At 36.0% G+C, this 27270-nt stretch overlaps 1 protein-coding gene across 2 annotated transcripts in view; it reads right to left on the reverse strand.

Moving 5' to 3' along the window:
• ITGAV (integrin subunit alpha V) overlaps positions 1 to 27270 on the reverse strand; it is a 93747-nt gene that overhangs the window by 5069 nt on the left and 61408 nt on the right. The window contains exons 13-28 of one of the 2 annotated variants that reach the window (XM_047870107.1): positions 27004 to 27195; positions 24728 to 24773; positions 23265 to 23372; positions 21478 to 21536; positions 19822 to 19976; positions 17987 to 18124; positions 13782 to 13849; positions 11811 to 11958; positions 11195 to 11287; positions 8099 to 8178; positions 7641 to 7721; positions 6817 to 6922; positions 5805 to 5963; positions 4999 to 5109; positions 333 to 446; positions 124 to 231 (exon numbers count right to left, since the gene is read on the reverse strand). In XM_047870107.1, coding sequence (XP_047726063.1) covers positions 124 to 231; positions 333 to 446; positions 4999 to 5109; positions 5805 to 5963; positions 6817 to 6922; positions 7641 to 7721; positions 8099 to 8178; positions 11195 to 11287; positions 11811 to 11958; positions 13782 to 13849; positions 17987 to 18124; positions 19822 to 19976; positions 21478 to 21536; positions 23265 to 23372; positions 24728 to 24773; positions 27004 to 27195 — 1766 coding nt within the window. The remainder of the gene's footprint in view (positions 1 to 123; positions 232 to 332; positions 447 to 4998; positions 5110 to 5804; positions 5964 to 6816; positions 6923 to 7640; positions 7722 to 8098; positions 8179 to 11194; positions 11288 to 11810; positions 11959 to 13781; positions 13850 to 17986; positions 18125 to 19821; positions 19977 to 21477; positions 21537 to 23264; positions 23373 to 24727; positions 24774 to 27003; positions 27196 to 27270) is intronic. The other variant, XM_047870108.1, reaches the window with a different exon arrangement.

Consider the following 27270-nt stretch of genomic DNA (forward strand, 5'->3'; position numbering starts at 1 on the left):
GACCTATCAACCAACTTTTAAATCACCAAAACAGTGAAGGGGCCAATATTTAAAATAAAATAAAAAATATCTATGGCATTGGACTGGGTGTACTTATTGCATTTCCCCAAATCGGTGACTTACTAATGTGGAGTTGAAGATATCCTCAATTGGAAGGTTCTTATAAGGAAACTCAATGACATTAAAAGAAGCAGATGACTTCAGAGAGTATGAATGATTCTGGTTTTCTTTCTGTATGGAAATAACAATGAAATGATTTCCTAGATGGGAGGCCTTTTTCATGTCTTTGAGAAAATGGATAAGCTGGCTGAATGCTGCACCTGTCCACTTACATTCATAAAGGTCTCAGTCCACAGCAGGGACTTTACATACAGGATTGCACTCTTTCCTCTGTCTAGTCGTCCAACCTGGCAGACAATCTTCAAGCACTCAGCAATTCCACAGCCCTGCCAAAACAAATTCTTTACTTATAAAAAAATGTCTATCATTTCTTCAGCATATGAAAATTGGACATTTTAGTTGTTTTATGTGAAAGCCAAAGAGATGATCCAGATTCTTTTGCATTATAAGAAAAATGTTTAAAATGCATAGGCTAATAGTGGAGTCTATGAATGCTTTTGCTAAAAGGGGTTGGTTTAAGGGATGCCTGGGTGGCTTAGTCAGTTAAGCGACCAACTCTTGATTTCAGCTCAGGTCATGATCTCATGGTTTGTGAGTCTGAGCCCTGCATCGGTTTCTGCGCTGACAGCATGGAGCCTGCTTGGGATTCTCCCTCTCCCTCTCTGTCTGTTCCTCCCCTGCTCCTTCTCGCTCTCTCTCTCCTTCTCAAAAATAAATAATAAACAAACAAACACAAACAAACAAATACAGGGGTTGGTTTTAATGCGATGTGGTATAAAAGGATAAGACCTACAATATTAAAATATATATTTTTATGGCTAGTATTCAACATCCTTTAGGTAAACCCAGAGCATGATCATTTTAGAAAGACATGAAAATCAGATTAACAATACACCTGTAGAAAAGAAAAAGAAACAGAATGAATCTTGAGCAGCTCTTCCACGTTTCTGCTACATTCCGTGTTTTTATCAGTAACTTGAAGGCAGGCAGTCAAAGATAGCAAATATTCACCACCTTCCATGTGCTGGTCAAATTGCATTAGACATGTCACACGCATAGTCACAACGCTACCCAGCAAGTGAACTTGCAGTCTATGACAAGGAATAGCTTCTTTGACCTGAGGAAGGGCATCCGTGAAAAGCCTGTAACTCACATCACAATGGGGAAAGAACAAATGCTTTCCCCTGAAGGTGACAAATAAGACAACAATGCCCACTCATTGACACTTTTATGAAAGTTGTTCAAGAGGTTCTAGCCAGTATAATTAAGCAAGAAAACAATCAAATAAAAGTCATCCAAATTGGAAAAAAAGAAGTAAACCTCTCTCTTTTCAAGATGACAGGATCTTGTATACAGAAAACACTAAAGAATTGACAATAAAACGATTATAGCTAATAAACAAGTACAGAAAAAGAACAGAATACAAGATTGACAAACAATTAAGTTGCATTTCTATATACTGGTAATGAAAAATCTTAAAATGAAATGAAGAAAACAATTTTATTCAAAAGACAATCCCAAAAGAATAAAATGCACAAAAGTAATTTAACCAGGAAAGTGCAACACTTAAACACTTACAAGTACAAAGTATTTTTGAGAGAAATTAAACACTTAACTAAATGGAAAGATATCTCATGTCCAAGAACTGAGAGACTTAATATTATTAACATGGCAATACTCCTATATTGATACAGATCCAATAAAATTGCTATCAAAATTCCAACTACCTTTTCTGTAGAAATGATCAAACTGATCTTAAAATTCATATGGAATTATAGAGGACCCTACATAGCTAAAACAATCTTGAAAAAGAAGAAAATGTTGGAGGGCTCACACTTTCCAATTTCAAAACTTACTGAAGAGCTATAATAAACAATTTGGTACCGGCATAAGAATATGTATACAGACCAATATTAAGAGTCGAGAGTATAAAATTTAGAAAACCAAAAAACTTAGGTGTAAATTTTCAGGATGTCAGGTTTGGCAATGGTTTCTTGACTGTGACAGCAAAAGTACAGGTAATAAAAGAAGAAAGACTTGACAAATCTGAACTTCTTCAAATTTGAATACTTTTCACATCACTGGGATACTATCAAGAAAGTGAAAAGACAACTAACAGAACGAGAAAATATGTGCAATAACAGCTCTGAAAAGGGAAGTATCCTGAATATATAACGAACTCTTCATGACCTAACAACAAAGGCAAACAACCCAATTTAAAAATGGGCAAAGGATTTGAATAGACATCTCTAAAAAGAAGATATACAACAGAAAAGATGTTAGACATCATTAGCGATTATTGGGAAGTACAAATAAAACCACGATGAGATACCACTTCACATTGACAAGGATGACCATAAACAAACAAACAAAAAAAATTAAGGCAATAGTAAGTGATGGCAACCATGGAGAAGAAAAATTCATGTTGCTGGTTGCGAATGTAAAATGGCACAATGACTTTGGAAAAGTTTGGTAGTTTCTGAAAAGTTAAACAGAGTCCCCATATGACCCAGTAATGGCATCTCTAGATTTATTCCCAAGAGAACTAAAAATATATGTTCACACAAAAATGTGTACAAGAATGTGCACAATGGCACTATTCAAAATAAACAAAAGGTAGAAATAATCTAAATGTTCATCAACTAAGGAGGAAACAAACAAAATGCCATATACCCACAGAATGGAGTATTATTCAGGCATAAAAAATGACTGAAGTATTACTGCATGCTGTACCATGGCGAACCTTAAAAACATTATGCTGAGTCAAAGAAGCCAGACACCAAGGCCACATATTTTACGACTGTCCAGAACAGACAAATCTTTAGACACAGAAAGCAGATTAGTGGTTTCCAGAGACTGATAGCAGGGAAGAATACGTAGTGACTGTATAATGGGTACAGTATTTCTTTCTGAAAGTGATGAAAATATTCTGGAATTAGATAATGGTGGTGGTTGCACAATGTTCTGAGTATACCAAAAATCACTCCGTTGCATACTTTAAAATGGTTAAAATGGTGACTTTTATGTAAGTTTTATCATAAAGTTTTTTAATGTCCTTCTGTAGGAGGATAGAACACACAGGATCAAAAGTAGGGTGGGGGTTAAAAGTAATTTCTATTTCACATGGGTTGGTCAGGGAAGTCCTGTCATAATCTGATATTTAAAGACATAGAAGGAGATGGGGAAATAAGCCACAGGGAAATCTGGACAAGGAGCATTCCAGGAAGATGGGAGAACAATTTTCAAAGCTTGGATGTAGAAACATGCTTGGGATGTCTATTCAATGAAAAGCAAGGTAGCAAAAACAGGAGGTAGAGAATAAGGAGAGGAAATGCAAATAGCAAGGTAGAAGGGCCTACATTTTGTTGGGCCTAAAGGCTTTGCATGCTCAGGCTTCCTCTCTGACTTAGCTGGGAAGGCACTGGAGTAACATGACCTGATCTCCATTTAAAAGGATCACTATGGCTCCTGTGTGGCTAACTGTAGTGGGGAAAAAGGCAGAAATATGGAGTCCAGCTAGAGATTTAGCAACAGTCCACGTGAGACACAAAGGTGGGCTGGGTGAGGCTGTGGCAGAGGTAAAGTTGCTGAGAAGGGACCAAATTCAGGGTCTTTTGAAAACAGATACTGAGGGGTGCCTGGGTGGCGCAGTCGGCTAAGCGTCCGACTTCAGCCAGGTCACGATCTCGCAGTCCGTGAGTTCGAGCCCCGCGTCAGGGTCTGGGCTGATGGCTCGGAGCCTGGAGCCTGTTTCCGATTCTGTGTCTCCCTCTCTCTCTGCCCCTCCCCCGTTCATGCTCTGTCTCTCTCTGTCCCAAAAATAAAAAATAAATAAATAAATAAAAAATGTTGAGAAAGATTCTTACTAAATATTTAAGAGAAATTCCAGTAGGCAGTTGGATAATGGAGCTTGGAGTTCAATGCATAGGATCAGCTTCGAAATGTAAATCAAAGTCATCCAGAGATAGTATTTATAGCCACGAGAGTGAATAACATCTCTCGTATAGCACTATCTGATTTGAACTTCCTACAATGATAGAAATGAGCAGTAATGGACATATCTCTACTTCCCAAAGTAGAGTAAAATGTGGCTGATGTCTATAATATTAGCACAGATCTAATCAATGAATACATGCAGAGCAGGCAAGAAATTTGAGGTGTGAGCCCTGGAATACTCTACAGAGGTAAAGGTCTGGAAACAGAGATTAGGAAGTAGCCAGTTGATGTAAGTGAAGTATTAAGAGAGTAGAGTCCTAGAAGAGAATGAGGAGTGTTTCACAAAGGAGGAAGTGACAAATTATGCCAAAAGCCACTGAACAGTTGAGGCGGATGAGAACTAAGAAGAACTATGGAATTTGCTGATATAAAAGTAACTGGTGTTCGCTAATGAACATAAACACTATACCAGGTTCTCTGCTAGTGGATGGTTTGAAGATCTGTTAAACTTCAAAAATTTAAATGATTAGCCTTTATAACCTTATAGTCATTACACTGGCTGACTCAACAAAAGTTAATCATAGCGCTAATTATTCTTGTAATATATTTTTGTTGATGCCTCCTGGGTTCTTCTTCCAATATTGCATGAAAGCCTCCGAGATCAGGATGAGGTCAAGAAGGAGGTCAGTTAAAGGAGTAAGCCAGAAAAATAAGCTGGAACATGAAATATTTTTATTAAGCAATTTATAAAGATAGATCATTTGAAGAAACTCTGGTGTTAGTTTGAATAGGAACATGGAAAGTAAGAGGAGTGAATAGTATAAAAATATATGTAGTTCTTCCAAGCACAGCTGTTGTTATTTTTGAAATGTTCTTTGGCATCAGTTCTATAATCACATATTTTTAAATGTTTAAAGTGCTTGTTGTTGAAATGGCGCTTACCAAAGTGTGAACATCTCCTTCGCTGAGGGTGAGATCCCGCTTAGTGATGAGATGGTTCCGGTCACCTTGCCCAGCAATTGTGTCATTCTTTTCAGTTTGTGAACTTGAGATCTAGGGTTACAGAGAAACTGGTAGTACATAATATTGGAAAACATTCTGCACTGACATTTTGGCATAAACTGCTACATGTGATTAAAACATGATGACTGAAAATGTGGCATGACAAATTCACCAGTTAATATATGGTGGAAAGTAAGCACAAAGAATAAAGATCAGAGATTCCCTAATATGTGGGAAAACGTTATCTCCACCGAGCAGTGATTTTCTCCCTTGCACAGCTAGAGGGGAAACTGATAAGACACATTGAAACAGCCTGAAATGTCACGGTACATATCTGTGATAAGTGTCAATCATGAGTATATATTTTTTTGTTCTGTTTTCTAGTTAAGAAAAGAGCCAGGTTAAGTAAAATGTTAGATCTTTCTCCAAAGACAAAAATTTCAACAACAAAACACCCCTGACACAATATTGTATGTGGATAAACCACAGTGTAATGGAACCACAGTCAAATTAGGTCACTACATAAATAGATGACTCATTAGGACTTCACAGAGGAATGAATCAATCCTTTCTCATTATACAAATAAACAATTTAATCCTTAGTATACTGGTTATGAAGTAAATTATTTCTGTAGAGTAGGTGTGTGTATTAAAATGGTTGTTTTATTTCATGCATTTCTTTCACAGATTTAGAAAGGAAAGCTTTAAATATCATCATAATAAAGAGTTGCTATTAAGCACATTACCTTAATTCTCAAAGGGTTGATCTCCATATCTGAAGTACAGTTCATAGGTCCATCAATATCATATTGAAGGATGTATAACAGAGTGTTATTGTTGTATTTGTAAGGCCACTGAAGATTTAGCATTGCCTTGCTGAATGAACTTGGACCATTGTTTCTCAGCTAATGGGGAAAAGAAAATGTAAATACTTTGAGCAAAAATCAATTCCGTAATCCCCCTCCTACATCAACCTTAGGAATCATTAGTGATAGGATTTGAATAACGGCAGAGTTTCCAGTTATTCTGACGTTACAACATGATCATTACGAGGCAAAGGAGATCAAACTCAACATTTATCTCTAGTGTAGTGCAGTATGTGTCAGAATGAAAATATAAACAAAAGAGGAACGTATGGAAAAGTTTTTGATGAAAGATGGCATAGAAAATCTTGATGATCTGCTACAGGCACTTTCAATTTTTAGGTAGAGCTGCAAACCGTCCATATGCAAATACTCAGCAATGACCTAACGGCTGTTATTCAAGTAGAACTAATTGGTTTTGGACAACAATTTGTATGAAGTGCATTCTTTAATCACTTGAAGCTACTTGTCTTAAAAAGAGGAACTTCATGGGCGCCTGGGTGGCGCAGTCGGTTAAGCGTCCGACTTCAGCCAGGTCACGATCTCGCGGTCCGTGAGTTCGAGCCCCGCGTCGGGCTCTGGGCTGATGGCTCGGAGCCTGGAGCCTGTTTCCGATTCTGTGTCTCCCTCTCTCTCTGCCCCTCCCCCGTTCATGCTCTGTCTCTCTCTGTCCCAAAAATAAATAAACTTTAAAAAAAAAAATTTAAAATAAAAAGAGGAACTTCTGAATAGGGAAAAAATTCAAATAAATCTCTGGTACATCCTTAAACTATGCAGAGTTTACATAAACACTAAACAAACTTGTTTTGTTTTGTTTTGTTTTAACAAGTTGCCCATCTGTTCTTCTCTTTAAAGGCTCTCCACCAGGTACCAGTTAAAGTCAACAACCGCAAACCTCATAGATGTGCTGAACAACTGGCCCAACATCTTCTTCAGTCTCCGGATTCTCCTTATGCTCCCAGTTTGGAATTGGAAGAAAGATATGATCGGGACTTGAAACTCTAAACAATGACCAAAGAAAACCTACCATGAATACCAAAATGATATGGTCAGTTCATTTTCAAAAGTACCCTGTATCCACACGAATAAAATCAGAATTAAAAATATATATATATTTAAAAGGAAGAAAAAGCTATATGTATGTGAGCACGCACATCCACCTACACATAAACTTCTCTGTATTGAATCTAATGTAACAGGTGTATTGATAAGTCAATCTGCATGAAAGTTCAATACACTTATTTTGTGCCTGCTGTTGCCATGTCTGATTTATTTCCAGAGGGTTACCAAGTAAATATTTGGAGCTTTGGAATAATACAGCTAGGTCCTTCTTTCTACAGAAGCTCCAGCTCTAGTAAAAATATCATGAAATATGAGTGCTACTCCCCAAAAGAAGTTACTGGGCCTACTAGTTGCTTTTTAAAAGTAACTGCATTTTAAAGCAGTTTAGGGGCACCTGGGTGGCTAAGTCACTTAAGTGTCTGACTTCAGCTCAGGTCATGATCCCACAGTTCGGGGGTTTGAGCCTCGCATAGGGCTCTGTGCTGAGAGCTCAGAGCCAGGAGCCTTCTTCAGATTCTGTGTCTCTCACTCTCTCTGCCCCTCCCCTGCTGTGCTCTGTCTCTCTCTCTCTCTCAAAAAATAAATAAACATAAAAAAAAATTTAAGGCAGTTTAAATCTCACAAGAATGTGACACTCAACTTGGTAATCATACTGACCCTCTTATCTCAACAGCAGCTAAGACAGCGAGGTCAACCTTGTAAGATACAACTGGGCTTACTTTGTCAAAGAGATTGGAGCTGAAAAAGAAAAAAAATATATATTTAGGCCTGAACTGAGCATAATTTTCATCTAAGACGTACAGGGGCAAATGCAGTGAAACTAAAAATGAACAAATTAAAAGTAAGAAAGAAAAAAACGTACAAAAATAATTTTCATTAGCATTTAATTCCAAAAAGATGATCAAATTTTACTTCTTTTACTTTTGTTTCACAAGCTCAAAACTAACAAAATTATTCTTGTGATAGGAATATTTATTTAAAAAAATGGTATAGTCAAGTACGGGAATTTTAGCCAGTTTTATTCCATAACATTTAGAATATCTTACATAATATATTTATGACAAAGAGTATTTCCTCAATAGTTAATATGAACTGAAAACAAGTTGTTTTCATACCTTTGGATTTGTAAATCAAATTTCACAGAAGTATCCATCTCTGATTGCTGGTGTACATTGAAACGAAGACCAGCTAGGAGCTGGAGGGGGAGGAAGGGATAGTAACGTTAATCAAAACAATGTCTCATCAGTGAAATTTAAATTCCAGTGTCCAAATCAACGAGTTTTTCTAAAATAGGGTTTTTCTGAGCTTATAATAAAACTGAAAGTACTCTAACAAAGATAATTAAATCTGATCTTCTATTAAATCTTTTATTTCATATACATGGGCCAATCCACAAAGGAGCCTATTAAACAATTATTAACATAATTCTATCTCCTCATAATACCTGATATTAACTTCATAAAAATGCCAAAGTAAATATCTGTTGATTCAATGAAAATACACTGATTTGGTGACAGGAAGTTAACAACTGAACTTGTAATGGATCAGGAAGCAAGCAGTGAATGGGTTTTAAAGAGCAAGGAAACCTGGCCACCACAGGCATGAGGGGCAGGGCCGGACCCAGAATTTCCCCACCTCTCTCACAACTCCATTGCAACCATTATCCTAAGTTTCGCAGGGGGGAAGCTGTTACCTTAAAGAAAACAACGGGGCTAATAAGGTAAGAGAAAGCAGACTTCTTAGGGAATCATTTATCATACATAAAAGCAAGACTGGGGACTTCCATCAAGCTGCCTTTCACTTTACAAAGCCTGACGCTGGCCACCTGAAATAACCTGAACTTATCCACACTGGATGAGCTGTGAGTGAGAAGGCCAGAGAGCGTGAGAACATAGAAAAATAAACAACACAGAAAGCACAGAAATAAACATAGAAAGATAAGCAAAGAAAAATAAAAAGCATTTCACTTGTTAAACATCATTATATACATGTGGAAAAATGCAACTCAGGGTACTTTGTTCAAGGCGTCTTCCCTAAGAGACCATATATTTAGAAATAATAATGACTTTTTTAAATTTTTTTTTTTCAACGTTTATTTATTTTTGGGACAGAGAGAGACAGAGCATGAACGGGGGAGGGGCAGAGAGAGAGGGAGACACAGAATCGGAAACAGGCTCCAGGCTCTGAGCCATCAGCCCAGAGCCTGACGCGGGGCTCGAACCCTCGGACCGCAAGATAGTGACCTGGCTGAAGTCGGACGCTTAACCAACTGCGCCACCCAGGCGCCCCTGAAAGCACTCACTTTTAATAGTGACAGTACATAGTGACATGAGAACATAGAAAAATAAACAACACAGAAAGCACAGAAATAAACATAGAAAGATAAGCAAAGAAAAATAAAAAGCATTTCACTTGTTAAACATCATTATATACATGTGGAAAAATGCAACTCAGGGTACTTTGTTCAAGGCGTCTTCCCTAAGAGACCATATATTTAGAAATAATAATGACTTTTTTAAATTTTTTTTTTTCAACGTTTATTTATTTTTGGGACAGAGAGAGACAGAGCACGAATGGGGGAGGGACAGAGAGAGAGGGAGACACAGAATCGGAAACAGGCTCCAGGCTCTGAGCCATCAGCCCAGAGCCCGATGCGGGGCTCGAACTCACTGACCGCGAGATCGTGACCTGGCTGAAGTCGGACGCTTAACCGACTGCGCCACCCAGGCGCCCCAATAATAATGACTTTTAATGTTAAATATTCTTAAAGAAATGTGGAACTTTTATTGAAATATATTTGACATATAACATTGTGTAAATGTAAGGTGTACAACATGTTGACTTGATACATTTATAAACTGTAATATGATTGCCACTGTAGCTATAGTTAGCATCTCTCCGTGTCCCATAATTCCCATTCCTATTTTATGGTTATAAGGATCTAGTCTCTTAGCAAGGTTGATGATTATAATACAATATTGGGTTTTTTGGTGTGTTTTTTTTTTAATGTTTATTTATTTTTGAGAAAGAGAGTGAGTACACGAGTTGGGGAGGGACAGAGAGAGGGAGACAGAGGACTGGAAGCAAGCTCTGCACTGACAGCAGAGAGCCCCATGCGGGGCTCGAACTCATGAACCTGAAAGATCAAGACCTGAGCCAAAGTTGGACACTTAACTGACTGAGCCACCCAGCATTGTTTATACAATATTGTTTATATTCGCTATGCTGTGCATTAGATCTCTAAGACTTATTTACCACTAGTTGCAAGTCTGTACCCTTAAACAATATCTCTCCTGTTAGATGTTGTTTAAGGATAAATGTGGAATATGTAGCCCCATATTGTCAGAGATCTCAAATTACCAAAGTCTTCGTGCTATTAAAGTAAATCCTATTGAAAAAGTAACATGAAGTACATTCCCATTTTCCTTTGATAAGAATTCTACAAGACACATTTTTGTTTACTTTTTAGAGCATTTGGGAAGCGACCCATTGAGCGCATCTTTTCAAGCTCCTGGGCTCCCTTCTCTACCACTTCAAGGGGAGCCCGATCCAACACTACGGGCCTCTTTGATTCTATTCAGTTCAAAGATATAGGCTTCCAAATTCATGAGATAATTCTATCTCACGTAATAATGACAGTCTTAGTATTTGTCAGAGTAGGTCTAAAGATTCGTTAGGTTATGGGGGTGCCTGAGTGGCTCAGTCTGTTAAGCATCCGACTTCAGCTCAAGTCATGATCTGACAGTTCATGAGTTTGAGCCCCGCATCGGGCTCTGGGCTGACAGCTCAGAGCCTGGAGCCTGCTTCAGATTTTGTGTCTCCCTCTGTCTGCCCCTCCGTTGCTTGCACTCTGTCTCTCGCATTGTCTCAAAAATAAATAAACATTTAAAAAAAAAAATTAAAGATCCGTTAGGTTAAAATACCAGAGTTACAATTTGAGTCCTTAGTTATTAACCCATGTTCTCATCCATTTAGCAAACTGAAGGCACTGTAAACACGGCTTACTGACTACAGTGTAGCAGCACAATTCATTATTTTATTATCTTACTCAAAACCCGACAAAACTCTGCTAATCATTACATTCTAAATCAAAACCAATTTAAAGATATTATTCTGAAATATTTATTAAAAATTTACTATGAACAAACCCATAGAAAATTTTGCCATTTTCTTTAAAGGAAAATAAAATCCATTTAGCTAAATCATCTTACTTGAGTTCCAGCCTTCATTGGGTTCCCAAGGTCACATACCACCTGGCGGGTTTGGTTTTCTGTTTTAAATGCACAGGAAAGTCTAGCTAAGGCCTTTGATAGGTCAAAGGAAAAAAAAAGAAAAAGATTGGAAAGGTTATAAATTAATGACCAAAACAAACAACAAAAGAAGCAGAAGCCATAGACTATGAAGTTCCTAGATGACATCATACAATTGGATAGTTAAGTTTCTTGTTTCAAAAATATATCCATTTGAGCAAATGGGGGGTGGGTATTGTGTACAATTGCCACAGATGAATGTAAAGATGTTTCTGAAGGATCCCTAGAGGATTTAGATACATAACCTTATTATCCCTAACAAATTATTTGATGAACAGTCTTAGACACTTTATCTATCTGACCTTGTTTCAGGCATTTCGCTAGCAATTCTAAAAATGTCCTATCAGTGCAAAGTATTGGGCTTGAAAGGAATTATGTAAGACAGGCACTCTATTGCCTAGCAATGTAGCCTTAAGTAGAATGGCTAGGCTCGTACTACACTAAATAGGGGAGTAACTTATTAATGTTAATGAGACCTATGAGTGCATTTCGATTTTTAAAGAGGCAGTCTGCTTACTTCACTATTACGGACAACCCCGATGAAATCAGCCTGGGGTGGGATGGAAACGATGAGCTCAGCTTCATAGGCACCTTCTCCTTGATTCTGAGCCTTAACAATCAATGTCAGAGGATTGTCGTCTCCAATATAGATCTTCTTTTGATCACTACAAGTTAATACAAATATAGACAATGAAAAAAGACTGCACGGGGAGAATATGATTGTTCCAAGAAACAAGAGAAACACAAGACAGCACTGACATGTTCAACAGTGTCTCAAGATATTTTAAGACTCTTTCACAGCTCAATAGGAAACTGGAAATAGCACATTGGGTGCAAATCCAATGCTTCTCTCAGTAAAAGAAAGCATTAATGTCACTAGCATCTTGCTATCAGTCATATCTATTACTGAGGTAACTTTGTATCTCTTTGTAGTACTTTTTAATTCCCTGATTTTTTTTTCCTTAAAAGCTGAATAAGGGCCACTTGGATGGCTCAGTCAGCTAAGCATCCAATTCTTGATCTCCACCCAGGTCATGATCTCACGGTTCATGAGGTTGAACCCTGTGTTGGGCCTGAGCTGACAGCACAAAGCCTGTCTGGGATTCTCTTCCTCTCTCTCTGCCCCTCCTCAGCTCACTCACACACACTCTCTCAAAATAAATAAACTTTATAAATAAATAAATAAATAAATAAATAAATAAAGCCGAATTAATCACTGTCATGATTCTCACAATATTCTTTAAAATTTTGGGGCGCCTGGGTGGCTCAGTCGGTTAAACGTCCGACTTCGGCTCAGGTCGTGATCTCGCGGTCCGTGAGTTCGAGCCCCGCGTCGGGCTCTGTGCTGACAGCTCAGAGCCTGGAGCCTGTTTCAGATTCTGTGTCTCCCTCTCTCTGACCCTCCCCCGTTCATGCTCTGTCTCTCTCTGTCTCAAAAATAAATAAACATTAAAAAAAAATAAAAAAAAATAAAATTTATATATCATTGGGGTGCCTGGGTGGTTCATTCAGTTGGCCATCTGACTTCTGCTCAGGTCATGATCTCATAGCTTATGGGTTCGAGCCCTGCATCAGGCTCTGTGCTGACGGCTCAGGGCCTGGAGCTGCTTCAGATTACGTGTCTCCCTCTCTCTCTGCCCCTCTCCCACTTGCACTCTGTCTCTCTCAAAAATAAACATTAAAAAATTAAAATATAATAATAAAAAAATAAAATTTATATATCATTTAAAATACTAATCAGAGGGGCATCTGGGTGGCTCAGTTGGTTGAGCATCTGACTTCGGCTCAGGTAGATCTCATGGTTCATGAGTTCGAACCCCGCATCAATTGGGCTCACTGCTGTCAGTGCAGAGCCTCCTCAGATCCTCTGTCCTCCTCTCTCTCTACCCCTCCCCTGCTCACATTCTCACTCTCTTTCTCTCTCTCTCTCAAAAATAAAATAAAACTTTTTTTAATGTTTGTTTACTTTTGAGAGAGATACACAGAGTGCAAGTGGGGGAGGGGCAGAGAGAGGGAAGGAGATACAGAATCTGAAACAGGCTCCAGGCTCTGAGCTGTCAGTATGAACTGAGAGATCATGACCTGAGTTGAAGTCAGATGCTTAACCTACTGAGCCACCCAGGTGCCCCCAATATAAAATAAAACATTTAGAAATGTAATAGTAATTTTTTTTACTAATAATCAGAATCCTTTAGTTAACAGGGTATTTACAATGAAATATATCTTTAAGAAGATATACTGCTACCTTGTAACACTTCTCATGCTGAATGGAAATACATCTGTCAACCAAGGCAAGTAGTGAAAACAGTGCATATCTTTTTAAAGTTCAATACTGATAGTTTTACTATTAAAGAAAATCATGAATTACCTTTCAACATAACTAGTTCATGTTAAAATATAGAATAGGATATTCTATATTTGGATGGAAGAGTGTGTTCTTCCATTTAAATTTCTTGTTAGGCTCTTTATTGTTTGGAGTAACACTTACCTATCTACAGAAACTTCCAACTTGGGTTTGCAGACATTGTCTTCCCCACAGTCAAGCAAAATATGGGCCTAGAAAAAAGCATTTTATTTTTTCTATGTGAAAAAACACCAATACAGGATACATCTGCAGTGTAGATCAATATACGTGGATGTATGTGAATATACACATACACACATATATTTATATACACTCATCAAGTTATTTGCATAAAAGGTGTCATGGCTGCTTATTTTTAAACAGGTCGGTGTAGGTAGTCAAAAATGAAAAAGAAGAAAAACATTCATAGGATATAATACAATTAGTTGTAACCTTTCAGTTCTATCTCAACTTAAGCTGTTATGGTGTGGGAATGAAGTGTCGTGTAGAGAGAAAGTAACAGTCAAGAAGTGAGGATTCAAAAAAATGAGAAAGAAATGAAGATTCAGCGTGAACCTGCTGCTACTAAGTAACTTGTGTGATCGTGGGCAAAACAAATTTCCCTTTTAGAACTTCTTGTTGCAGACTATGCCTCTGCCAGCATCCTGGAAATATGGGGGCAGAGTGTCAGAATAAGGAGCTACGGGTGCATGGCAGCAATTCTGACAGGCAGATCAAAGGGAACAGAAACTGGACAAAATGAGGCCAGAATATGTGTGGCCACTTGGAAGGAGGTGAAGGAGAAGAGACTAGAAGCACTGAAGCCAATCCAGGAGGGGTGACATAAGCAAAAACTGAATTTTCTCCTTTCAGATCTGGCTGTGAGAGTGTGGAGGCTAGAGCGGTACGGAACGGTACGGAACACCCAAAAGACAAAAACAGTGGGAAGTAGCAGAAGAGACTGGGTAGAGTGTGAATGAAGGAAATACAAAAACTGTAAAAAAGAAGAAAGAGAAAAAGATGAAGCCATTCTTGGTTTGTCCAGTGTTAATATTCAAAGAGCTTCAAGCCCAGGGGCAGACAAAAAGAAGAGAGAAAATGACTTAAAGGGGGAAAATAATGAGAGGCTTCCTCTTCCAAGTCACAAGGGATAAACAGCCACACAGAGTAAAATTACATGATACAGATCTTAACTGCCAATTTAATTGGAATGAAACAACAATATACGTGAATTAATTAAATGACATAGACGTAAGCAACTGCTATGCGCTTCAACAAAGGGGAAAAGGGGGAAGGGCTGGGACTATTACAAGAACTTTGTGGTGATTCCATAAGTCATACCAGATACAGTCATTGCCAAACTCGTTTAGGAATAAAAAGTAGATTTTGTAGATAATAACAGTAACTAGTGATATGGTGAGTATTAAGAGACCCAGTCAAAATGATGAGTATGTTAGGTTTGGAGTAAGAAATATGTATGAAGTATTAATAATACTGTGGCAAAGGGATATTTGCCTAACTGCTACCATACACTGAAGAGAAAGGATTTAGCTGGCATTGGTGTAACCACAGTATTAAAGCTATTAGAAAAATAAGTTTCAGAAATGGAAAAGCACACAGCAATGCCTTCCATTCATAGGGAGCTAAATCTCTCTATATTTAACAACTTGCACAGGGTACGAACTTAATCTACATTTGCACAAATAAATGGAGGGCAGGGAAAAAAAAAGCCACTCTTCCTACAGAAAGCACTCTGGTCTCTTAACTGCAAAGCATTAGGCTACAGAGAGGGAAACTCAACAGCTGCCCTGTCCATTACAATAGCCACCAGTGAGCCACATGTGGCCTCTGAGCACTTGAAAGGGGTCTCGGGGTAGCTGAGAATTGATTTTCAAATTTTATTCAATTTTAGTTAATTTAAATTTAAATTTAAAAACTGATACTTAATTCCATTACCGGAAAACTGTTAGTATGTTAAGACAACTTGGGTATGTGAATCTACTTCTTCAACTATAAACCATATGAATTCCAAATACAGAAAAAATATTTAGCATCTGAATTGAGATGTGCTATTATCATATAATACATTCTGGATTTTGAAGACAGCAAAAAATAGAATATAAAATATTTCACTAACAATTTTTACATGGATTATGTGCTGGAATGACAATAACTTGGATATTGTTATGGGCTGATCTGTGTCCCCGCCCCAAAATTCATATGCTGAAGTCCTGAATGTGATTTTACCTGGAGATACGGTATTTAAAGAGGTAATTAACATAAAATGATACCATCAGGGTGGACCCTAATGCAACACAATGTATAAGGAGATTGGGACAGACACACGCAGAGGGAAGACCGTGTAAAGACTGTGTAAAGACGAAAGGAGAAGGTAACCATTTATAAGCTGATGAGAGAGGCCTCAGAAGAAACCAACCCTGCCAGACACCTTGGTCTCAGACTTTAAGCCTCTAGAACCATCAGAAAATAAATTTCTATTGTTTAAAACAAGCCACCCTTCGGGCGCCTGGGTGGTGCAGTCGGTTAAGCGTCTGATTTCAGCCAGGTCACGATCTCACGGTCCGTGAGTTTGAGCCCCGCGTCGGGCTCTGGGCTGATGGCTCAGAGCCTGGAGCCTGTTTCCGATTCTGTGTCTGCCTCTCTCTCTGCCCCTCCCTCGTTCATGCTCTGTCTCTCTCTGTCCCAAAAAAAAAAACAAAAAAAACAAAAAAAAACGTTGAAAAAAAAAATTAAAAAAAAAAACAAAAACAAAAAAACAAGCCACTCAATCTGTGGTTTTTCATGACAGCAGTGCTAGCAAACTTTATATTACTAAGTTTAATTGCACCTGTTTTCTACCTTAAGAAAATGTTGCCAACTAGCAAATTTAAAACCACAAATGTGGCTCATGTTAATATTTGTATGGAACAGCAGTACTCTATGGAGAAAGTGTGGTAAAACAAGTCTGTAATATGACCAGTGAAATGAAGGACCCATCTTAGAAAGAAGTAAATAATGGGAACAAAGGATGGATAATTAACATAGAAACAAGATTATATAATAAAGCTAAGCATGCATAGAGAGCATGCCTCTCTTGTATACACAGGCACTGTTGAAACATACGTAGGACGCAAAGGACACAACAATGAAGGAGAGCAGGAAAGAAAGCTAGCTATTATTATTAAAGTTATTATTTCTCTCCAAGGGTTTTCAAAAGTTATCCTACTTACTTAGGTAACTTTAAAACTGGATTGGTATTAAAGAGACTGGTGATCTCAGTAAGCTACTCAAAAGTAATGTTAACGCTAACAATTCTATAATTATAAAGAGAAAATAATCATAACTCCTATATCAAAACACATAATGTAAAAGGTCAAGTCACAACTTTTTCAAAAAGTATAAAACTGAATGACAGATCCTAAAAGGCTCAGATGTTCATTATAAAATGGTTAATTAACAAAATACTATATATCCATTAAAAATAAGAAATATACACAATATGAACTAATAAAGAACTACATTTTCAAGTTCTATATTGCTGGTGGCAGAAAGTATATATATACATTATATATGATACAATGTGTACAAAGTAAAAAATATAAATTGTTAAAATATAAAAATAATTGTTAAAATATAAAATATAATAAAAAATAAATATAAATATATAAAAATTGTTAAATAATAAAGACTTAAAATATATTTTAATTCGCTTTATGTTGCCTTACACAGTCTTCTCAAATTACAAATAAAAAAAAAACCTTGAGACCTTAGTAACTTAGACAAAGAAGATATAACAACCTAAATTTAGGGTAAAGTATTCTGTGGGAGTAGAACTATTAATCTAACAGTATAAACATGCAATAAAAAAGCGGAAGAAATAGGAAATGCAATATCTGAATACATGGGTTTTACACAGGACTTTCTTAAAAATATTGTAATATAGTCTTTAAGAAATTTTGTTTGATTTGATGAAAAGAATGACTTCCATACTACATATACATATGTGTATACATATGCTATTTTTTACAATTAAAATGTAAATCAGAGAAAACATAGATATAAAACTTATTCAGCAAAATACTAAAATAGTATGTAAATACATTGGCACTTTGTTTTCCTTGAACTATTTTACTGTTTTATGAATATGACCCTGTCTTTCTCTACATAACTAAGTTCTGAGTGGCTTCAAGTATCTCTGACCTGAAAATTCAGATACCTTCCCCTCTGACTTTGACTAGAAACCAACATTTAAAAAGCAATCCCTTATGATATTTAAAAATATGAAGTGTAAGACTTTAAAAAAATTAAAGTATAAAATTAGTGATAAGTGGAGATAGTACATACAGTACCTGTCGACTAATGTTGGCAGGAGTGAACTGGTTAAGGATAGGTTGCAAGCCTGTCACATCAGCAGCTGTTCTGTAATCCAACCGATAGTCCATAAAAACAGTAATCGGAGTGAGTTTGTCTCTAAATTCAGATTCATCCTAGAAACAGAAAAGCGTCCAATCAATGATAACATCAGTCTACGACATCAAAGTATCTGGAAAAATCTGTAAGTGCACAGTACAAAGGCAGCCATGTTCGACCTTGATCCAATTCTACCAAAACTCTGAAAAACTACAATATATAAGAGTAAGAATAGAATGTCCAAAAAGACTGGTTATTCAGCAAGGACGCTTAATCAATTTTTGTTTATAATACTTGATTCATACAAAAATATACAAGGGTATGTTAATAAAACAGGCACTCCACAGCCAATAGAATTAGAACATTACTAATAATTTTTCTAAGTTTATTTATTTATTTTGAGACAGAGAGGATGAGAAAGGAGGGAGAGATTCCCAGGCAGGCTCCACATGGCCAGTGCAGAGCCCAACACAGGGATCGAATCCATAAACCAGGAGATCATGACCTGAGCCGAAACGAAGGGTCGCATGCTTAACTGCCTGAGCCACTCAAGGTGCCCCAAATATTACCAATAATTTTTAAGTTACCCATGTACTCCCTTCTCATTTCTTCCCTCGGCCTTTCTTCTCAGAGGTAACCACCATTCTAAATTTTAAGTACACCATTCTCGTTTATTTTCAGTAGTTTTACTACACTGTATATGTCCTTAATATGTTCTTCTGTTTGCTTTTCCTTTTGTGTTCATTTAAAAGTGAGGTCATGTGCATTTTTCTGTAACTTGCTTTCTTTTTAATAATTTTTTTTAATGTTTTTATTTATTTTTGACAGAGAGAGAGAGAGACAGAGCATGAGCGGGGGAGGAGCAGAGAGAGAAGGAGACACAGAATTCGAAGCAGGCTCCAGGCTCTGAGTAAGCGGTCAGCACAGAGCCCAACACGGGGCTTGAACTCACGAACCGTGAGATCATGACCTGGGCCGAAGTCGGACATTTAACTGACTGAGCCACCCAGGCGCCCCTCTGTAATGTGCTTTCTATTCAACATTCTTGTTAAGGTTTATCCATCCTGTTGCAAGTAGCTGAGGTTAACTTTTACTGTTGAGTAATATTCATCATATAATAATAACCATAATGTATTTATCTATTCTCCTATCAAAGGTTATTTGGATTGTTTTTGTTTTTGCTTTTACCAAAAAAACAATGAATATATATAGATATATTCACATATACGTGTGTGTGTGTGTGTGTGTGTGTGTGTGTGTGTGTGTGTGTATTCTTCTATATAATGGCAAGTAGGAGGCTCAAGTCAGACCCCTGGCTTGCAAAAGTCCCAGATGAGTCTGAATTCCTGTGCCACTGGTATCTGCAATTACTGTTCATCCTTCCCCAGACACTCTGGCTCACGTATTTGCACACAAGTCACAAGTCAAATTTTGCCAATGTAGTTTTTTAACTGATTTTTTATTTTTATTTTTTTTGGACCGTGGGGATTTATTTTATGTTTTGAGAGTCTAGCAATATTTAAGAAATAGGTTTGTTATAATTTATTCAGTAGCAATGTCGCAGAAAGACCAGTTGAAATATCCAGTTTGTCAGGAAGAAAAATCCATTACTCAGGTTTGATACATTAAAAAGCTAAACTTCCTCAAGTGTATTCTTCTGTGTTTTCCTTTTGATTTAATACCCAAAAATTCACACAAAGTGAGAGTCATTTAGATGAAAAGGAAAAAATTTAGTAAAAAGTAAAAGACGATGAAGGAGAAAAGTATCTCTTACCCGCAGATATGCTATTAGTTCCTCACACTGCATCTGTCCCCCCCTTGAAATAGTCATGTTCTTGGAGTGACCTGGGGACCGGTTATGGAGAAATAGTGCTCGTCGAATTGCTCCTTTTTGCTTGAGTTTATCCAAAAGAAGCTCCACCTGGAAATCTATACAAAGGATTTATAACTAATATAATCGTTATGAACACCTATCTGTCCTAGATAGCTAGAGTTTTCATGTAAACAAAGATATTTATTCCTTAAGAAGCAATTTCCTTATAATTCACTAAAAATGTGTATACATTGTATTGAGACTACAACATATTAATCCTGAATATTTGCTAATTAATAATTAATCCAACTATCCCCAAAGTAAAGCCACATATTAATTCATACAATAGATAATGATGGTAGTAAAATAACTATCGGATGCAAGGGGAATTTTTTCTTTTAATTTAGGCCGAGAGGAAGAAGTTCAGAGCACGAAATATATGTGAATTACGACTCCCGCCATTAACACAAGTAGCAGCAATTTCCCACTGACTGCGATTAATATTTACTAATATGCACCCATATTATTCTATTAAACACTATGACAAATAAACAGTTTGAATCACCTGCAACTACTACTTTTAATGAAGCTACCATATCAGACTGTCAGATAAATATGTCCCTCGTGAAGCAGGTGACCTAATATAGTTGACTAGATCAAGAATTCTATTAAAGCAAACATGCAACCAATAGTCTGAAGCACGGTGTTAGGGTGACTTACTTCTAAGATTCAGCTCTTCTTTAAGTAGTTTCTTCAACATTAAAACCAAGTTTCTAAGTTTCTCTAAATGTTGAACCTCATGTTAACTTTGGGTTAAAATGCAGGGTGATTTTGCTTCCAATTCTGTTCTACCCACCCACACCACTCTCCTTGTGTCTCTCAAACACACTAAGCATGCTCCTGACTCAGGCCTCTTGAAATTGCCATTTCCTCTGTGCAAAATACTCCTCCAGACATTCCCTACAGGTCTTTAGTCATCTTCCAAGGACCCCACCTTGCCACTCTATGTGAACTTCCATGCACACACACACCCAGCAAACTCAGTCCTCTTCCTCTGCTTTGCAGTGGCTTCTCAGCACTTGTCACTAACAATGACCAATCTTGGCTACTTAGCTCTCCTGCCTTGCTCTCTGGACCATATAAACCATATGTTGGAAAGGAAGAGTCAAGTTAGGAATTTGCCGTGTGGGTAAATTGGATGGCCCAAACTTTTTCTCCCACTTCCACTATATCTAAAGCATTTCTGCTGCTTAGATTGCTGGGGGTTTCTCTGAGACATAAAATATGAACTTTTCAGTAGATCATCTATTTATAAACAATGATACCTATTTCCCCTAGAATTCATTTATCTCTCATTGGTAAGTGTTTAACTTTCTGAAGGCCATCTTTACCATTCAATGGGCTATTCTGTTCACAATGTCAACAAATAAATATGTATTTATATCTGAATTAAGAGTCAACAAGGTAATCATGTTGCAATGCTAGGTGCCTTTAAGCATACATATCCAAATAAAGAACAACAATAACAACTATTTGAGTAACTATTCAAATATCCTGAAACATTTTTAAGTGCTGTATATGCAGAATCATTCTGTAATTTTTCCATAGAATACTTACTAATTTTCGTGGGAAGTGCTCCTTTGCCATCTGCCTTTAAGCAGAACTTGACATTAAAACTGTAGAGAAATAAAAATATATACAAATCCTGTAATCCAGTTTAAACATATTGCTGAGTATCACCCCCAAATCTCATATTTCTAATGCACAGTTTATATAGTGAAGCCTTTTATGTCTTTCTTCATGTCATAATAACATTCTTGAAACATGAAACACAAAATACACAGAATGTCCTAACTCATCCTTCAGTAATTTAAGCACCTTTCCTTTCATGGTATCTTCATTTCAAAAAAAAAAAAAAAAAAAAAAAAAAAAAAAAAGAATCTCTGAACCTCCTCTCAAATTTATAGAACCTGTTGATAAATCTAAGTGAGAGAAAGGATGGGCCAGACGTAAAATAATCTCTCTTTTTTTTAAAAGCCCCCACCAAGCTTCCTTTAATTAGAAAGCTCCTCTAGAACGGTGTTCTTCATGATTTCTTAATGGGTCATGAAATCAGTTCAGTGGGTTGTGTCAACCAATATCTTAAAAAAATAAATCAAATAAATAAAACTGACTGAAGGGTAAGATTTCATGGAACTTTTGTTTTAATTATACACATGTATTTACTGCATTATGATACAAAATGTATTTCATACAATGTGCCATAACCAAAAAGATACAAAAGCTACTGCTCTGGTTAGTATATTCAAAGCTTTACAGTTATTAGCATACTTTTAAATATATTACTAGCAATTTCACAGGGGCAGGCAGGGTGATTGAAGGGAAGGCCATAAAACTTAAAGCTAAAATCTTGAAAACTTCACTGCCAATCAATATAAGATAAAATGTTACTAAATTTTTAATGCAATCCAATGAAAGAAATAAAATTTTGAAAAATGTTTTCTAATAACTATAACAATTTGAAGACAAAATCAGAATTATTTTTTCATTAGCCTCTTAGAAGTAAAATTTTCCCAGCTTCTAATCATTCCTCACTGCATCTGTAAAAGTTCTTTGATTTTTGAGTAACCAAGGAACTTAAAGAACAGTGTTCCCCAAAGTGAGGTACTCTTGGTGATTTTACTAGTATATGGGCCAAGGTTTTTCTTAATTTTATATTTATTTTGACATGTATGAGAAAGGTACTGGGGTTTCTCCATATTATTTTAAAATATTTTTAAGTAAAACATGAATTGATTTAAAGAAAAAAATTATTTTAATTATAAATACAGGTAGAATGAAAGTATAGCAAAAATCATACACTAGCAAAAAATAGCATACAAATAATGAAGACTTGAGAAACACTGGACTAGAGAAGAATTCCGATATTAAACTTACAAAAAATTGTATTTTTCTTTAGAAACTAGTTAGGGGACACGAAGAACAAGAAGAACAAGAAGAATATTATATTGGTAATATACTACTTATAGATTTAATATTATTTAACATTTAATAATATTTCATAATAATTAAATGATGTATTTTTCATACAACTGTTCATGGGTCAGTTTAGAATCAAATAATAAATGAGTTCTGAGATCTTATTAGCTTTTTTGTCTTTTTTAATATATTCATTGAGCATGCATCATTTTTTTTAATGAAGTTTATAGTAGTTTGTAGCATATTTTTAGAGCCTTCTACATATCTACTCTGGAACAACATTTCTATAATCCAATCTATGAAAAGAGAGTAATACACACAGAAACTGTTCTGCAATATTTCAGCCCCCCCTTCATTTTCAATTGTTTTCATAATGACTGTACCAATAATAACAATAGTAAATATTATTAAACTAATGCCCTTACCAGGAAACTTTGAGATCTGTCCCAGGCAATGGGCAGGTTTTATTGTCTTGATTTAAAATGCTAGGGTACACTTCAAGACCAGCATTTACAGTTATAACTGGTCTGGCCCTGGTTTAAAAAAAGAAAGAAGAAAGAAAAAGAAAGGAAAGCAAAAAGTTATTTACAATATTAGACTGATCTAAGCATTTTAGGTTTACATTTTTTGTATATATAACAACGTTTTCTAAAGCATTATTATAACAGCAAAAGGAATAAAAACAATCTAAACACAGAATGACAAACTGTCCCTGTTTGCTGAAGACCATCCTGACTTTAGCACTAACAGTCCCACATCCTGGTAAATCCCGCAGTTCCAGGCAAAGCAGGACAAGTGGCCATCCTATCTGAACTCAGTCCACGAAAGCAGAATGGTTAACCACGTTGTGGGGTATCTACCTAACGCAATGCAATACAGTAGGGGAAATGAGTGACATAAATCCATCTGTGTGGATACAAGATGATCTCTAAGATATATCCAATATAATTTTTATATGACAGGAAAAAAACCCACCATGTACAAAGGATGCATACGCAAACACATACACATAATTTTTTAATGCACAGAATAATTCTGGTAGGGTATACTCATAAACTAGTAACTGGCGTGAAAGGAAGTATGTTATTTTTGTTTATGTCCTTTCTGATTGAGTTTTTACTACATGCATTTTCCTATATGTATTACCTTTTAATAGCAATTTTAAAAACTGAAATAATAAATTAAAATAAATAGTTTTCCAAAGTTCAGATGTACAGGTTTAAGCCCTGTATAAAAATATAGTAGGCTCACGGCACTGTGCCTACTCAGTCATGATAAATGATTGGGCACACGTGGCCCCAAGAGCCACAATCAAGTTGACCCAACATAAATTCCATTACACAGAACTCAGGTTAGTTATTCTGGCATGTATAAACATAGCCCATAAAAGTGTAAGCATCTTCATCTACTTAGGATGCCAGATGATAGTCTAAAGCATGAGGAATTGATTAAATATAGAAAATAACTGAGAATATGAATGAAGCTGAGAAATACAGGTTATGTGGATTTATATATATTGCTCTAATAAAAATATTGATTTGGGAAGTCATTACATACTGCCCTGTGGTCACAGAATGCTGTGGCATAAACATCAAGTTAACTTCTTGCCTTTTAGAGGAAAATGTAAACTCATATAAATTTTAAAGAGAGATTTAAAACACAGAAGAACATCTTTGAACATAATTTAAAGAACAAAGAGAGAAAATTCTGAATGCGTTTCTAAATAAAAAAATCTACACCTTCTTCTGCTTTGGGATTTCCTTGTATAAATGCTGACTGAGCAAGGCTTGACTAGAAAGAACAAATTTTATCATTACTTCAAGAAAATTAAACTGAAATTCAAACAGTGGTAATATTCCTATATTACAGGATATGGAAACGTGCTCACCTGTATAATACAGCTCTATCTACACCAAAAGCTCCTACAATTAAGTCTTAAAAGAGAGTAGAAAAACATGTAAATAATAATAATAATAATTTTTTTAATTCATATACCATTCTATAAAACTTTCAGTTCATGTGATAAAGATTTAGACATAGTCTCAAAACTATTCTTCATTAAATGGTTGTAAGATAGTATCTCAAAGGCAAAAACATATGAAAACCCTAAATAAGGTATCAAATGGCATACACTCCACATAAAACTAATCTTTCATCCAGGGAGACAAGAATATTTTTAATGGATACTTTGTAAAGATGAGAATCTTTTTAAAGGGTACTTTATAAAAATTAGCAATAATAAGGAAGTGTATATCACCCAAATGCATATACCCCTCAAAGGAAAAAGTTTTATAAGTGCCTGTGGATTTTACAATTTCATTGCAAAATTTCATTACAAGTCTAAATTTCATTATAAATTTTTCCCTTTGTTACAAAAACAAAACAAAACAAAGCACATTACATATACATAGAATACTTAGAAGGACAGCAGATGGCATTCAAATTAACAAGAACAGAATACATTAATTTTTATATGCAGCTGGTACAATGGGTTCGTGATTAAGAAAATATGAAATAAGAGCTCTATTTCACAATATACCCAAGGTAAATCTGAGGAAACCCTTTCTAAGCAGACAAGTACATAAGGAACCATAAAGATGGGTAGATTGGATTACCTAAAAATTAAGAACTTCTTTATGCCCAAAAAGCAAATACGACAAACTGAGATATGTGTGTGTGTGTGTGTGTGTGTGTGTGTGTGTGTGTGTGTGTGTTAAGGGGTTACTATCCACAATATTTAAGACACTGTCCTAAGGAAAAAAAAAGAAAGGAAAACAACATCCCAATAGAAACAGAGCAAAAAAAAAAAAAAAAGTAAAAAGGGAATTTACAAAAGTAAATACATATAAACAAAAATGCTTACCCTCCCTGATAATTAAAAACTATAAAGTAGAACAAAGTAACATTTCTACCTATCATATAGTTTAATATTATTTTTACAAAAACAACAGATGACCCTCAGTGTAGGCACCCATGTGGGTAAATGATTGCTCATTCTGGTGAATGCTTAAAAAGAGCTGCAAAACCTTCTTTTTGAGGGAATGGGATTATAATTTGATGACATGTATCAACAGATTTTTTTTTTAAAGTGCCGTATCTTTGACACAGCAATTCTAGAATTTTGTCCTAAGGAAATAATCAGAGGTATGCACCAGAATTATATGCAAGGATATAAATGCCCAAAAATAAACTTAAGTAAGATCTGATACATTTGATAGAATGGGAAAAATATAATTCATATTTAGAAGAATAATTAGCAATACGGGGAAACATTTCTGATACTTTGAGTGAATAAATATGCTATTAACAGTGCCTAAAGTATAATTCTGTTTTGTTAAAGAACTATATATGAATGCATTGGAATAATGATTGAAAGATATGCTTTGCTGTATTTTCTAAAAGTTCTATAACAAATATACTGCATTTATAACCAAAAAATCTTCTGAAATAACAGTAACAGACAAGAATCACATTCCTGTCCTATTTCCAAAAGCACTTCAACACACTTGTATATTGGGCTCATACGAACTGTTTCAATAATAAAGGTAAATCAAATCTTCTGCATTATATCTCATTTAAAGAGTGGACCCATTATGACCAGATCTGTTATAATACTCCAAAGTATACAATTGCTAGAAAAAGGCCTCTGTTCCTGTCCTGGTTCAAACCAAAAGGCAACCTCAGGCAAATTACCTTTCTCAATCTTTTCTCATCCATAAAAATGGCATAATAACAACCTAAGCTAGCCTATATGCTTCACCAGCCTTACTGGGAGAATTAAATGAGATAATGTATCTTTTAACAATCACAATGATTAGTCAAGTCCATAAAAATGTTAGATGATTAAAAAATACAGGAGACATTTAAAATGCTAGAATGAACCTTCAAAGTTTTGTCTGACATTTCATTACAGAGTTCAGGACAACAAAAGAAGAAACTCAGAGTATATGTTTTATATTGGAAGCTCCCAGGAAATACAGCTGTCTTTGTCTCATATCCCCTTCGGTGATGAGAACAGTGCCTTAAAGAACATAGCAGGGGTATGAACAATAACTGAAGTATTGAACTGAAATAACTTACGACGTAAATCCAGACAGCAGTAACAAACTATTCGCTATTAGGACTGAATAACCTAAGAAATTGTATGTATTTCTAGGAAAGCACCTGGATATCCATTTCTGTCTATATCCGTGGCTCCTTTCATTGAATAGCCAAAGCTTGGTGGCATGCTTCGAGCAGCCCACTTCCCTTCAAGGATTTGAGACGGTACTGCATTCAAGCCTGTTAATCTTCCATTGAAAATATAAACAATTCCTTTTTTATCTTCGCCCCCATAGGGAGCAGCAATGGCAATATCTGTGGGGAGGAAGGAAGGGAGGGGGTAGTTTGGAGAGAAACAAGAAGGAAGAGAAGGAGGAGGAGGAGGAAGGG

This window comes from Prionailurus viverrinus, chromosome C1, assembly GCF_022837055.1.
Source record: "Prionailurus viverrinus isolate Anna chromosome C1, UM_Priviv_1.0, whole genome shotgun sequence".
Lineage (NCBI taxonomy): Eukaryota > Metazoa > Chordata > Mammalia > Carnivora > Felidae > Prionailurus > Prionailurus viverrinus.